This window comes from Dipodomys merriami, unplaced genomic scaffold (genome assembly GCF_024711535.1).
Source record: "Dipodomys merriami isolate MVZ:Mamm:240054 unplaced genomic scaffold, mDipMer1.0.p SCAF_202, whole genome shotgun sequence".
Classification (NCBI taxonomy): Eukaryota; Metazoa; Chordata; class Mammalia; order Rodentia; family Heteromyidae; genus Dipodomys; species Dipodomys merriami.
Window position 1 is genome coordinate 389,748 of NW_027203405.1, and position 12,387 is coordinate 402,134.

At 56.2% G+C, this 12,387-nt stretch overlaps 1 protein-coding gene across 3 annotated transcripts in view; it reads left to right on the plus strand.

Moving 5' to 3' along the window:
- The window catches only part of Rnf213 (ring finger protein 213), a 96,032-nt gene that overhangs the window by 73,715 nt on the left and 9,930 nt on the right, over positions 1-12,387 (plus strand). For 2 of the 3 annotated variants that reach the window (XM_070031596.1, XM_070031598.1), the window contains 13 exons: positions 1,136-1,305; positions 1,457-1,556; positions 3,269-3,380; positions 3,592-3,796; positions 3,947-4,137; positions 4,703-4,822; positions 5,382-5,492; positions 6,287-6,526; positions 6,818-6,899; positions 7,581-7,615; positions 9,003-9,097; positions 9,729-9,891; positions 11,250-11,430. In XM_070031596.1, the coding sequence (XP_069887697.1) occupies positions 1,136-1,305; positions 1,457-1,556; positions 3,269-3,380; positions 3,592-3,796; positions 3,947-4,137; positions 4,703-4,822; positions 5,382-5,492; positions 6,287-6,526; positions 6,818-6,899; positions 7,581-7,615; positions 9,003-9,097; positions 9,729-9,891; positions 11,250-11,430 (1,805 nt within the window). The other variant, XM_070031599.1, reaches the window with a different exon arrangement.

Below are 12,387 nucleotides of genomic sequence, written 5' to 3' on the forward strand. Positions count from 1 at the left end.
CCTTTTCCTTTTCAACTACAGATTCAGAAATACCTCTCTCCTCACCTTCATTTGGTAGAAAGCCTGGCTTCAGAAAGCTCCCTTTACACAGATTCAACTCAAGAGCCTTCCCAGACACCAGGTGCCCTAAAAATTCTTCTCTCCCAGTCAGGCACTGGTGGCTCACGCCTATAATCCCAGCTACTCAGGAGGCTGAGATCTGAGGACCACAGTTCAAAGCCAGCCCAAGCAAGAAAGTCTGTGAGACTTTTATGAACCAATTTACCAGCAAAAAAGCCAGAAGTAGAGCCATGGTTTAAGTGATAGAACACTAACTCTGAGCAAAAAAAGCTAAGAAACAGTGCCCAGGTCCTGAGTTCAAGGCCCAGGCCCGGCACAAAACAAAGCAGATCTGGAGACAACAAAAGTAAGAGAAATAAAGCGGAACACTCAGAGAAAGAGCTCCCAAATGTAGCTGTAGCTTGTCTTTTTTCCTTTTCCCGTGGTGTTGGACGTGGAGGCCCAGATGTGGTGTGTGCTAGGTGGGCCGGCTGGCTCCGGTATCGGCTGCTTTTCCTTCCTGTCCTGCCTGGGTGTGGCTGGGTAATCCAGCTCTTCAAGCTGTTTGAGAAGGAGACATCCAGACGTGGTCTGGTAGTTTCGGAGCCCAGCCTGTGCGGAGGGACTAGGGACGCATGTGTGAGTGGGGTTGTCATTGTTTGAACGCACACAGGGCCTTGGGCTCTTGGCTTTTTCTGCTCAAGTCTGGTGTTTCACACTTCAGCCATGTCTCTAAGCTTGCTTTTTGCTGGTTAGTTGAGATCATAGATTTTTCAGCCCCGGTAAGCTTGGAATCTTTTTTTTTTTATTTTTGTCCATCGTGGGTCTTGAACTCAGGGCCTGAGCACTGTCCTTGAGCTCTTTTGCTCAAGGCTCGTGCTCTACCCCTTCGAACCACAGCTCCACTTCTGGTTTTCTGGTGGTTCATTGGCGATAAGAGTCTTGCGGACTCTGCTGCCCGGCTGGCTCTGAACCGTGATCCTCAGATCTCAGCCTCCTGAGCAGCTAGGATCGTAGGTGGGAGCCACGGCTTCCCCGTCCCCTGTCCCCCTGGCCTCCACTGACTGGTCTCTGGCTGAGATGTCACCTCCCTCAGGAAAGCGATCGAGAAACACGCGCGGTTCCGGCACCTCTGCAACTGCTTCTTCGTGGACCTGGTGTCCACCGTGTGCTTCAAGGACGGCGCTCCCCCGCAGAAGAAGGTGGTGGACAGCCTGCTGGCCTTGCTCTTCGTGCAGAAGCAGCTCCTGCAGGACGTTCCCCAAAGTGAGCTCCCACCGCGCTGGGCACTCGCCACCTGCCGCCTCTCTCTCCCTCTCTCTCCCTCTCTCTCCCTCTCTCGCTCGCTCGCTCGCTCCCGCTCTCCCGCTCTCGCTCTCTCATTCTACACTCTCTCTCTCTCTCTCTCTGCCTCCAGGACAGCAGGAACTCACCAAGTGTCTCTCCCCGTTCGATGACGTGGTGGACAAGACGCCCATCATCCGCTCAGTGGTCCTGAAGCTGCTTTTGAAGTACAGGTAGGAGCAGCTCCCCCGGGTGGTGTGCTTCTAGAAACATCTCCAGTGCGGGGGCAGGGGCCACGAGATGGGGCTGTAGACTCTGAGACTGGAAGGGCAGTCTGAGTGCAAAACCGTGTTTAGAGTAATGAGACAATGTCACCTTTCTGTCAACACGCCGGCCCTTCCCGGAGCCGGCCGGGAGGTCCTGGGATCCCCACCGAGAAGGACATGGATCTTCTCCATGTCAGTTCCACTTATTGGCCATTAACGATGCAACATTACCATGTTCTGTGGGAATGGAAGGCCTGCAAAGAATGCTCCAGCTGCAAGTTGAAGGCAGGCAGACAGACAGACAGACAGTGGCTGTTAATCTGAGGAAGTCACTCCCCACAGTCCTGAGTGAGCGACGCTGCTGTCCCCGGGCCAGCCCGCAGAGGACTGGCGCGCCCACGGATGTCCGGGGCGTGTCTTGAGGACACAGAAGTGAGCTTGCTGATCACCCCAATACCACTGCAGCATTTGTAGCCAATGAGACCGTTCAAGTTTTGTAATGAAATTTAAAATGCTGTAAAACTTGTGTCTCTTCCGTGAGCTGATGTGCATCTGATACCTAAAGACCCCATGAGATCTGTGCCGGTGCTCATGGGTGGCATCCTGTCCCCTGATCCGCTATGCAATAAAACCGTGTTAGCATCACGAGATCTGCCCGGCTTGGCTACCAAGACCAGGGACAGAACACGTTCCAAGCATATGTAAAGTCCCAGGGTTCACTCCTCAGGACCACTAAACAGTGTCAGTTTGATACCAGGAGCTGGCCGCTCACACCTGTAATCCCAGCTACTTAGGAGGCTGAGATCTGAGGATCATGGTTTAAAACCAGCCTAGGCATGGAAAGTCCATGGGACTCATCTCCAATTAACCACCAGAAAGCCAGAAGTAGAACTGTGGTGCAAGTGGTAGAGTTCTAGCCTTGAGCCAAAAGGCTCAGGGACAGTGCCCAGGCCTTGTGTTCAAGTCATGGTACCAGTGCGCGCGCGTGCACACACACACACACACACACACACACACACACACGATCTATCCAGGTCTGGCCTCGACCTCTAGAGAGGACGGCTGATCCGCATTGGCACAGTATCAGAGAAAAGTGTTTCCAGCAGTGTCAGTTCCTTCATTCACCTCCACGTAGGAAAAGCGAGTAGTCACCTGCTACGTCTGTTAACATGGACTCCGTTTATTCTTGTTATTGTAAATTCACTGGCAAACGTTTTTGAAATTCTTCTGTTTAAATGATGAATGTCATAAATATCAATAGCTGCAAGCTACCTAAAGAAAAGCCCTCTGTGGGTGTCAGAGCCTGAGCTTTGTTTTATTTGTTTGGTTTTGCCAGCACTGGGATTTGAACTTGTGCTTGTGCTCTGCCATTTGAGCCATGTCTCTGATCTGGCTGTTTGGAAATAGTCTAGCAGACTTTTCTGCCTAAACTGGGGCTTTGAACTGTGATCCTCCAGATCTCATTCTTTTGAGTAGTTGATCATAGATATGAGCCACTAGTGCCCAGCTAAGCTTCTTTTTTTCTGTTTGTTTCTCTTTAAAGCATCGGAAGTCATGTTGTTTAAAAACAGCTAAATATGGAATTACAGCCTAAAATATGGAATTACAGATAGACAGATGCTTTCTTTTGTAAGTTGAGTCTCTAGATGTGACATAACCAGGAATATTTTTTCCCACAGCTTCCGTGAAGTAAGAGATTACGTTCAGAACTACCTGTCCCAGTTAGAGAAGAAGACATTCCTGATTGAAGACAAGACGGAACTGTATTTGCTGTTTATCAGCTGCCTGGAGGTGTGAGGCCCCCCTGCCCCGTTTTCCTTTTGTAAACGGTGTCAATGTGGGTACAGGGGCTTGGATTTAGGACAGCGCCCAGGCCCAGAGTTCAAGCCAGGTGACTGACAGAAAAAAGTAAAAAAGCTTAGAGATCGCTCCCAGACCCTGAGTTCAAGCCTAAGGACTGGCACAGAGCTACATCTTTTGTTTCTTGTTCTTTGGTGTGTAGGACTCCATGTATGAGAAGACAGGCGCTTTCTCCGGGAGCAGCGAGCTGAGCTACCTGAGAGAGGAGGGGCGCTTCCTTTCCGCGTATCTCTTGAGAGGACGGGACTGTGAATCGGGTTCCGTGGAATACCTGCAGGAAGTGGCCAGGATCCGGCTGTGTCTGGACAAGGCCTCCGACTTCCTCTCGGAGCATCAGGAGGGCTCAGGCAGGTGTCCACCTCTCCGCCCCGTTCCTTTAGGGGTCCACGTTCCTGGGGTTCTGCTCTCCCTTCCATGAGTCGCTCGGAGTTCCCCGGGTCGGCCCTCACCCTCACTGGCTTTGAGGCCTGTCCTAAGTGTCCCCTTTCCCTTCCCAGAGCTGGCCGAGGACAAGCAACGCTTCCTGGGCCACGTCCAGCAGCTGTGCACCCGTGCGGGGGGCGGCTGGTGCTGCGTGTACCTGGTGCGGAGGCTCTGCAGCCGGCGCGGCATGGGCTTCCTGCAGGGCCTGGCCCGGCCCGGACACCCGCTCCAGTGGGTGTTCCCCGAAGCTGTGCTCACCCTGCAGGTGAGCCACGGGGCCACAGGGCCACAGGCCTCTGCCTGGGACCCCTCCACCCTGCCCCTGCCCCAGCCCACCCCTCCACCCTCCACCTACCCCAGCCCAGCTCACCCCTCCACCTACTCCAGCTCACCCCTCCACCCTCCACCTACCCCAGCCCAGCTCACCCCTCCACCCTCCACCTGCCCCAGCTCAGCTCACCCCTCCACCCTCCACCCTGCCCCAGCTCACCCCTCCACCCTACACCTACCCAGCCCAGCTCACCCCTCCACCCTGCCCCAGCCCAGCTCACCCCTCCACCCTCCACCTACCCCGGCTCACCCCCTCCACCCTGCCCCCTGCACACAACACACACACACACACACACACACACACACACACACACACACACACACACACACACACACACACACACACACACACACACACACACACACACACACACACACACACACACACACACACACACACACACACACACACACACACACACACACACACACACACACACACACACACACACACACCCCTGCCACATGATGAACCCCCTGTACTCTTTGGGTTGTTGAAGGAGAATCAGGGTCAGATAGATGCGTTCCTGGTTCATGGGGAGGAGTACAAGGCTGTTCGTGACGCGGTGGGCAAAGCCATGCTGCAATGCAAGACCCCGGACATTGGAAAGGCGCTCAAGGTAGGATGGGCTGGGAGCTGCTCCCCGGGCAGGCAGGCCCCAGGCCGCCTTCCCTTGCTAGCTAGTCAGGGGTGGTGGGGAGGGTGTGGGCAGAGCCCTCAGCGCGACACAGCGACAGCACGCATCAGAGTCGGATGCCCCCGGCCTCTGGGGCGGCCTTGTGTGTGGGCACTGTTGGCTGGACGTGGATGTGCGGCCGCTGAGACACCGCTGTGACGGTGGGCTGAACTCAGGCCTCGCAGTTTATTCTGCTAAAGTCCCGGCTCACAGAAGTGTCCGTGTCGCCGTTTGGGCCGCTTCCTCCGCGAGTCACCCTCCACCCCGGCTCTGTGCCGCGCGAGGTCAGACCTCGGTCACCTCCTGCCGCTCCTCTTGTCTGCCGTGGGGTCAGAGCGCGTGCAGAGCATCGCCGGAGTGCACCTCGCAGCCCCAGAGCTGCTGCTGGAGGACGGCCCTCGAGACGCAAGGCCCAGGCGCCCAGGCCTGCCTGGGAAGGGCCGATGTGTGCGGCTGCATGGGGCACCTTCGGCCTTCACCCTGGATGCCCTTGTCTTGGCAGGCCTGCCGGAGCCCCAGGACGCAGCAAGCCGCCTTCTTGCTGTTGGCCCTGTACAGAGAGGTGGCCATCCTGCACCGCTCCCCGCACGCCAGCCTCCGTCCCAGGCCGGAGGTGAGACATTCCACTCAGACGCAGCTTCCTCCCTCCATCTCCTCCCTCTCCACTCCCTCTTCCTCTCCCTCTCGTTCATTTTTAGTCACAAACACAAATTATGTCCATCGTTTCCAATCAAGGATAGATTCCACACAACCTCATTGTGGGGAAGAACGATTTCCTGGTAAAGCAGTCAGAACTCCAACGAGTTCAGGAACACCGGCGAATGTCCACTAAACTAGCATCTCCCAGGCGCATGCGCAGGGATTTTCCCCCTTTGAAAAATGTGTCTCTAGTCGGTGATAATTTGGCCACACTGACTTTGGTAATCAAAGTGTCGGAGTAACCAGGAGCTGCCTTTGAGCCCCGCAGGGCGTCTCTTGCTCTTCTCTTGGAGATGGTCTTGCCGTGTGGCCAGGCAGGCCTAGAACTCAGAGTCTTGCCTCAGTTTCCTGTGTGCTGTTGACTACAGGCAGACACCACCGTGTCTGGATATAGCATTTTTCCTTAATATTCTTACACTTTGGGGTTTGAACTCGGGGCCTGACTATATCTATTTTGGAAGTATCATTTGATTGTTATTATTAGCTATATTTTTTTTCTTGCCAGTCCTGGGGCTTGAACTCAGGGCCTGGGCACTGTCCCCAAGGTGCTTTTGCTCAAGGCTAGCACTCTACCACTTGGACCCCAGCGCCACTTCTGGCCTTTTCTGTGTATGTGCTGAGGAATGGAACCCAGGGCCTCGTGCGTGCCAGGCGAGCGCTCCGCCCTCTAGGTGATGTATGATAACGTCAGCTCTTTCTCGCTGCCAGCAATGCGAGGCGATGAACAGATTCATCGAGGAGAGCAAGCTGCTGGCTCCTCAGGGCGTCCGGCACTTCGCCACGTCCCTCGTGGACAATGCTCTGCCGTTGCTGACGGCCCAGGGTGACAGCGGCCTTGAGAGGACAGTGATAGAATTGGCCATTCACACCGCCTGTGTCCTCATGTGTGGACAAAACAAAGTATTGGAACCGCTGAAGAACCTGGCCTTCTCTCCGGCCCAGATGACGGTAGGTTCACCCCAGATTTCTCAGTAACACTGGCCGTAGTTCCGTGGCCATGGGTGCCGGGAAAGCTCCTTTTCCCTTCAATTCTCTTTCCATCTCTCTGTCCGACTGCATCCGTCATCCCACCGAGGTGGCGTAGACTCGTGGAGCCCGCGCTGACTCCCGGCACGGCCACGGGTCCTTGTCACTAGCATCTGACAGGGAGAGGGGAGTCCTCGCTGGTGCTGGGCTCGGGCTGCGTGGCAGCCATGAGCTGCGCGCTTAGCCGGTGTTGCCTCTGCTTTGGCCTTTCAGAGTGCTTTCCTTCCAACCATGCCTGAAGACCTGCTGGCGCAAGCCCAGGGGTGGCAGGGCCTGGAGGCCGTCCGCTGGTACAGTAAGTGTTGGGACGTGAGCACTGAGCTTCAGCCCGTGGCCACACAGGTGGCACTGTGTGCAGGCGTGGGGTTGCCCTGGGGGTCTGGGGTTCATCCTGGCGGGCACAGGTGACCATAGGCCTCCAGAGAGGAACGGGCCATTCAGGAGACGGGGGGGGGGGGACCCATGCATGCTCAGGTTGCTCAGGTGCATTCACAGCCCAGGACACAGTGACGTAACCTCCGCTGGGGGAGGGTCATGCTGTTGCCCTGAGCAAGCAATCTCTGAACACTAGCTTTGAAAGTTGTGGTACAAGGGCTGGGAAGGTGACTCAGTGGTAGAGCGCTTGCCTCACCTTCATGAGGCCCTGGGTTCGATTCCTCAGCACCACATAAGCACCTTTATAGTACAGTCTTTTTTTAAAAAGATACACAAGGCTACCCATCCTGCCCCCAATTTGCCTGTGGTGTGAGCTACCTCATTCCCCTCTGCTTTGGAGGTTTAAGCTTAGCATTTCCCTCACCGAGTGTCTTTGCTGAGCCCTGGGCACATGTCAGTAGCTGACCCTGCAGGCAGGACCGCAGCGGGTGCTCGGGGCGGCTGTGCGGTGCCTGTGGTGAGGACGGGAGGGGAGCTCCGGCTGTGGAGGGCGTCTGACGCACACTCTCCAGCCAACGCCAGTCTGCTCGTCTCTTCACAGCTTGTCCCAATGGCCACCCGTGCTCTGTGGGAGAGGTGAGTCTTGGGGTCTGGGATCGGACTCAACCGTGCTCCTCCAGCTCCAAGGAGAGGAGGGGACGGGGCAGGCCCGGGAGCTGCTGCTGCAGAGGGAGGGGTTCTGGCTAAGCATGGGCACGGTGGTCTCAGGGCTGGCCCCAGTCCCCTCCAGCGCTGTGCACACAGCAGGTGCTGTGAAGTCTGCCCTGTGCATGGTCAGACAACAGCGTGTCTCCCCAACGCCCCAGCGTCAGGAGCAGGCCCCCCCACCCCCACCCCCGCTCCCACCCAGCAGGGCCAAGGATGTCCCCAGCCACTGCCAGAGATCCAGCTGTGGGATGGAGGCCACTCCTGGGTTCCCAGCAGCCTGGAGAATGGCTACCAGCTGACGAGACGGTCCACGGGTTGCTAGGCAGAGAGGAGTCTGCACAGGCGGCAGAGGACAGGAGAGCGGCCCAGCCGCCCTTGCCAGAATGCATGTTATTAGTAAGAGCCATGGAGGGCAAATCCTAGAACAACACCTGTTCTTCCTGAGCTTCAGCACCTCCAAGGCCAGGAAATGAGATAGAAACAGGGTCTGGCAGGCGCCGGTGGCTCACACCTATAATCCCAGCTACTCAGGAGGCTGGGATCTGAGGATCACGGTTCAAAGCCAGCCCGGGCAGGCAGGAAAGTCCCGTGAGACTCTTATCTCCAATAAACCACTAGAAACCGGAAGTGGCACTGTGGCTCAAGTGGTAAAGTGATTACCTTGAGCAGAAGAGCTCAGGAACAACACACAGGCCTGGAGTTCAAGACCCAGTACCTACAAAAAAAGAAAAGAAAAGAAACAAAAAGGGTCTGTCCAGGTGTTTCCAGCTCTAGGGTTCTGTGCTTTGGCCCTCTGCGACAGGGCGGTGGTGTTCTATCCGACATTGTGACAGCTGAGGATGGAAGCAGATGCGGGTGACGCAGCACAAGAGGCTGTGACCGCTGGTGCAGGAATGGCAGTGAGTGCTAAGGAGGAATTTGTGAAGTGAAAATAGAAGCCTGTCCGCCCAGGGTGGCTCAGCGGTGGAGCGCCTGCCTAGCACGCACGAGGCCCTGCGCTCAGTTCCTCCGCACCACATACACGGAAAAAGCTGGAGCTGCAGAGCTGAGGGACAGCGCCCAGGCCCAGAGTTCAGGCCCCACGACCCACCTCCCAACTCCCCCCCCAAAAAAAAAATAAAACACAGAATAAAATAAAAACAAGTGTGCATTTCCCCTCGGTCAACCCACGTGCAGTAAACATCCACCCTGACCCCAGCCACCTCCCAACAGTATGTCCACCCACCCGGGAAGGCTGGACCAGCCGCCTCTGGTAGACGGGAAGAGCCCCTGCACAGGGCTCTGTGCGTGGACCAATGCTGTTTGTCTTCCCTAGTGCGGCCAGCCAATGGAACAAAGTACCTGCCCTGACTGCGGGGTTCGGATCGGAGGCATCAACCACAGACCGGACCCGGGCTTTCAGATTATTCCGTACGTAAGCTTCCATCTCCTTCCGGGCAGCCAAGCCCTGGGCATTGGGGCTGTTTCTTTTCCTGCTGCTAAATGGATACCAACAGTAGCCTAAGTATCTCTGGGGCACGCACAGACCCGTTGTGCTGGATAGCAATGCTAAGCTCCCGTTTAACTTCAAAGCAGCCTCCACGATCACACTTCCCAGTGCAGCGCCTTCCCGCTGGCCTGCAGCAGGTTTCATTTAAACAGGGGCCGGGTTGGTGGGACACTTAGATCTGTAGGACACAAAACGGGGTGTTTCAGCCAGGTGCCATGGCTCACGCCTGTCATCCTAGCTACTCAGGAGGCTGAGATCTGAGGATTGAGGTTCAAAGCCAGCCGCTGCAGGAAAGTCTGTGAGACTCTGATCTCCAGTGAACCACCAGAAAACCAGAAGTGGTACAGTGGCTCAAGTGGTAGAGCGCTGGCCTTGAGCTGAAGGGCTGAGGGACAGTGCCCAGGCCCAGAGTTCAAGACCCAAGTCCCAAGAAAAAAGAACAACAAAAAACGTGAACTTTGACTCTGAGCCCTAAGGACATGGGCTGCGCCCTGGGGGCTGGGAGCCAGCAGGTACCTTCAGTCCCTCCTTACATTCTCCCATCCGTTCTAGGAACCAAGTCCCAGACAGGACTCAGACTGGCCACGTGCTGGGTAGCCCACAGCCCACAAATGTGACCGTGGCATCTGATCGCCAGCTGTCGCCCGTGGTCTTCCTCCTCCTCCGGTTACTCACTCATTTGACGATGCTTTTGGGAACTGCTCAGAACCCACAGGTGTGTGGGGCACACCACTGCCCATCTGCTCCACGCCGGGTTGCCATGGGAACACGGCCGCGGAGATTTTCTGCTGGTCTCCTAGCCACCCCCTGGGGACTTGGAGAATGTGGCTGGTCCCTTGAGCCACCAAGTAATACGAAATGTGCATACCCCCACTCTTCCCACTGCAGTCTGTGATTGAGTGAGAGAACTACTGTTCAGATTGCTTTTAGCTGGGCGCTGGTGGCTCACACCTGTCATCCTAGCTACTCAGGAGGCCGCGATCTGAGGACCACAGTTTGCAGTCAGCTCAGGAACAAAAGTCCATAAGACTCTTTATCTCCAGCACAAAAAGCCAGAAGTGGAGCTGTGGTTGAAGTGGTAGAGCGCTAGCCTTGAGCAAAAGAAGCTCAGAGACAGTGTCTAGGTCCTGAGTTTAAGCCCCAGGACCAGCACAAATTTATTTTATTTTTGGTCAGTCATGGGGCTTGAACTCAGGGCCTGGGTGCTGTCCCTCAGCTCTTCAGCTCAAGGCTAGCATTCTACCACTTGAGCCATAGCACCACTTCCAGCCCTTTCTGTGTAAGTGGTGCTGAGGAATCAAACCCAGGGCTTCATCCATGCAAGGCGAGTGCTCTACCACTAGGCACATTTACCCAGCCCGTTTTTGTTTTTAATATGTATTTATTGACTGATAGATTGCATGTTCTGAGTCAAACCCAGGGCCTCAGAAATACTAGGCAGGAGCTCTGCCCTTGAGCCACCGCACCCCAGCACTTTTTTTTTAATGTAGGTCGTGGGCCTTGAACTCAGGGCCTGGGCACTGTCCCTGAGCTCTTCAGCTCAACGCAAGTGCACTACCACTTGAGCTACAGCACCACTTCTGGTTTTCTGGTGGTTCGTTGGAGATAAGAGTCCCACAGACTTTCTTTCCCGGGCTGGCTTTGAACAGTGATCCTCAGATCTCAGCCTCCTGAGTAGCTAGGATGACAGGCGTGAGCCACCGGCGCCCGGAAACCTATTTTTATCTTTAACATCAAGTGGCTGCATGCATTTAGAGTGCGATGTGGCGCCAGCACCTAAGCAGAAGTGTATTGGCGCTTCACGTTCTCCTTGAGGACGGCTCCATGTCCTCGGTCCACACCGGGGCGCGGGGAGGCTGCGGGGGGTCCCCCCTGCCTCTGCCTTCTTCCTGGCTCTGGGGACTTCCTCCAAGTTCCCACTGCCCAGGGCAGACAAAGCAGGCCAGGTGTGGGGGGCGCCCACAGCTAACACCGGAGCAGGCACTGGCTTTCCCCCCCTTCCCCACCTCCCCCGCGGCCGTGTCACACTGCCCGCAGCCACGCGCGTCACCCGCGTCCGGCTCTCGCCCACAGGCTCTGTCGAGCATCATCAAGCCCCCGGTGCGGGACCCCGCAGGCTTCCTGCAGCAGCACATCCTGAGGGACTTGGAGCGGCTGGCCAAGACGCTGGGCAAGGGCGCCGACGAGACCTCGCACGCCGTGCACGTCCTGCTGCGCAGCCTCCTCAGGGGGCCACACCCCGCCTCCAGCCAGAGTAATAGCGCGGGGCCGGGGCCGGGGCCGGGGCCGGGCCGGGCCAGCGCCGGGCCAGCTAGGTATGGGGCTGTAGCACGATTGCCAAGAAACAGGAGTTCCCCCACCCCCGTGGCTCACAGTCACAAGAACACACCTCTCACCCCGGAGGCTGGCGCGGCTCCTCTGTCCCTCCGCTCACCCCACACCTGGCTAGGACCCGACATCGCTGCCTCGGGGAGAGGTGTGCACACGGGAACTAACCTTGTGTATCGGGCAGGTCCTCCACAGCAGGCGATGTGGGGAACAATCGGTCTCTCCCCAGCATCGGCTTTCCTGAAAATACGAGAGCTGTGCGTGGCCCCAGGCCTCTATGTCCACCATGGGTGACCCGCAAAACACTGGGCTTGCTGCACTAGGTGTTCTGAACAGTTAAATCCATTTTTAAAAAAAGAAAGAAAAGAAAAGATCCGGGTGCTGCTGGCTCACACCTGTCATCCTAGCTATTTAGAAGGTCAAGATGTGAGGATCATGGTTCAAAGCCAGCCCATGCAGGAAAGCCCTTGAGATTCTTATCTCCACTGATCCACGCGAAAACCAGTAGTGGTGCTATGGCTCAAGTGGTAGAGTGCTAGCCTTGAGCTGAAGAGCTGAGGGACAGCGCCTAGGCCCAGAGTTCAAGCCCCATGACTCACACACACACACACACACACACAGGCCTGCGAGATACTCAACAATAGCACTTACTAATGTAATTTTTACTTTGTTTTGATCAATTGTAAAAAGCTTCGTTGCTAGGGACTGAAACCAAAGCTAGGATGTGAGGCAAGCTTTTAGTTACATCCCCAGCCCTAAAAAGCTCCTCTAAAATTACCACAGTGAGAGCCGGGCGCTGGTGGCTCACACCTGTAATCCCAGCTTCACAGGAGGTGGAGATCTCAGACTCATGGTTCAAAGCCAGCCTGGGCAAAAATTCCAT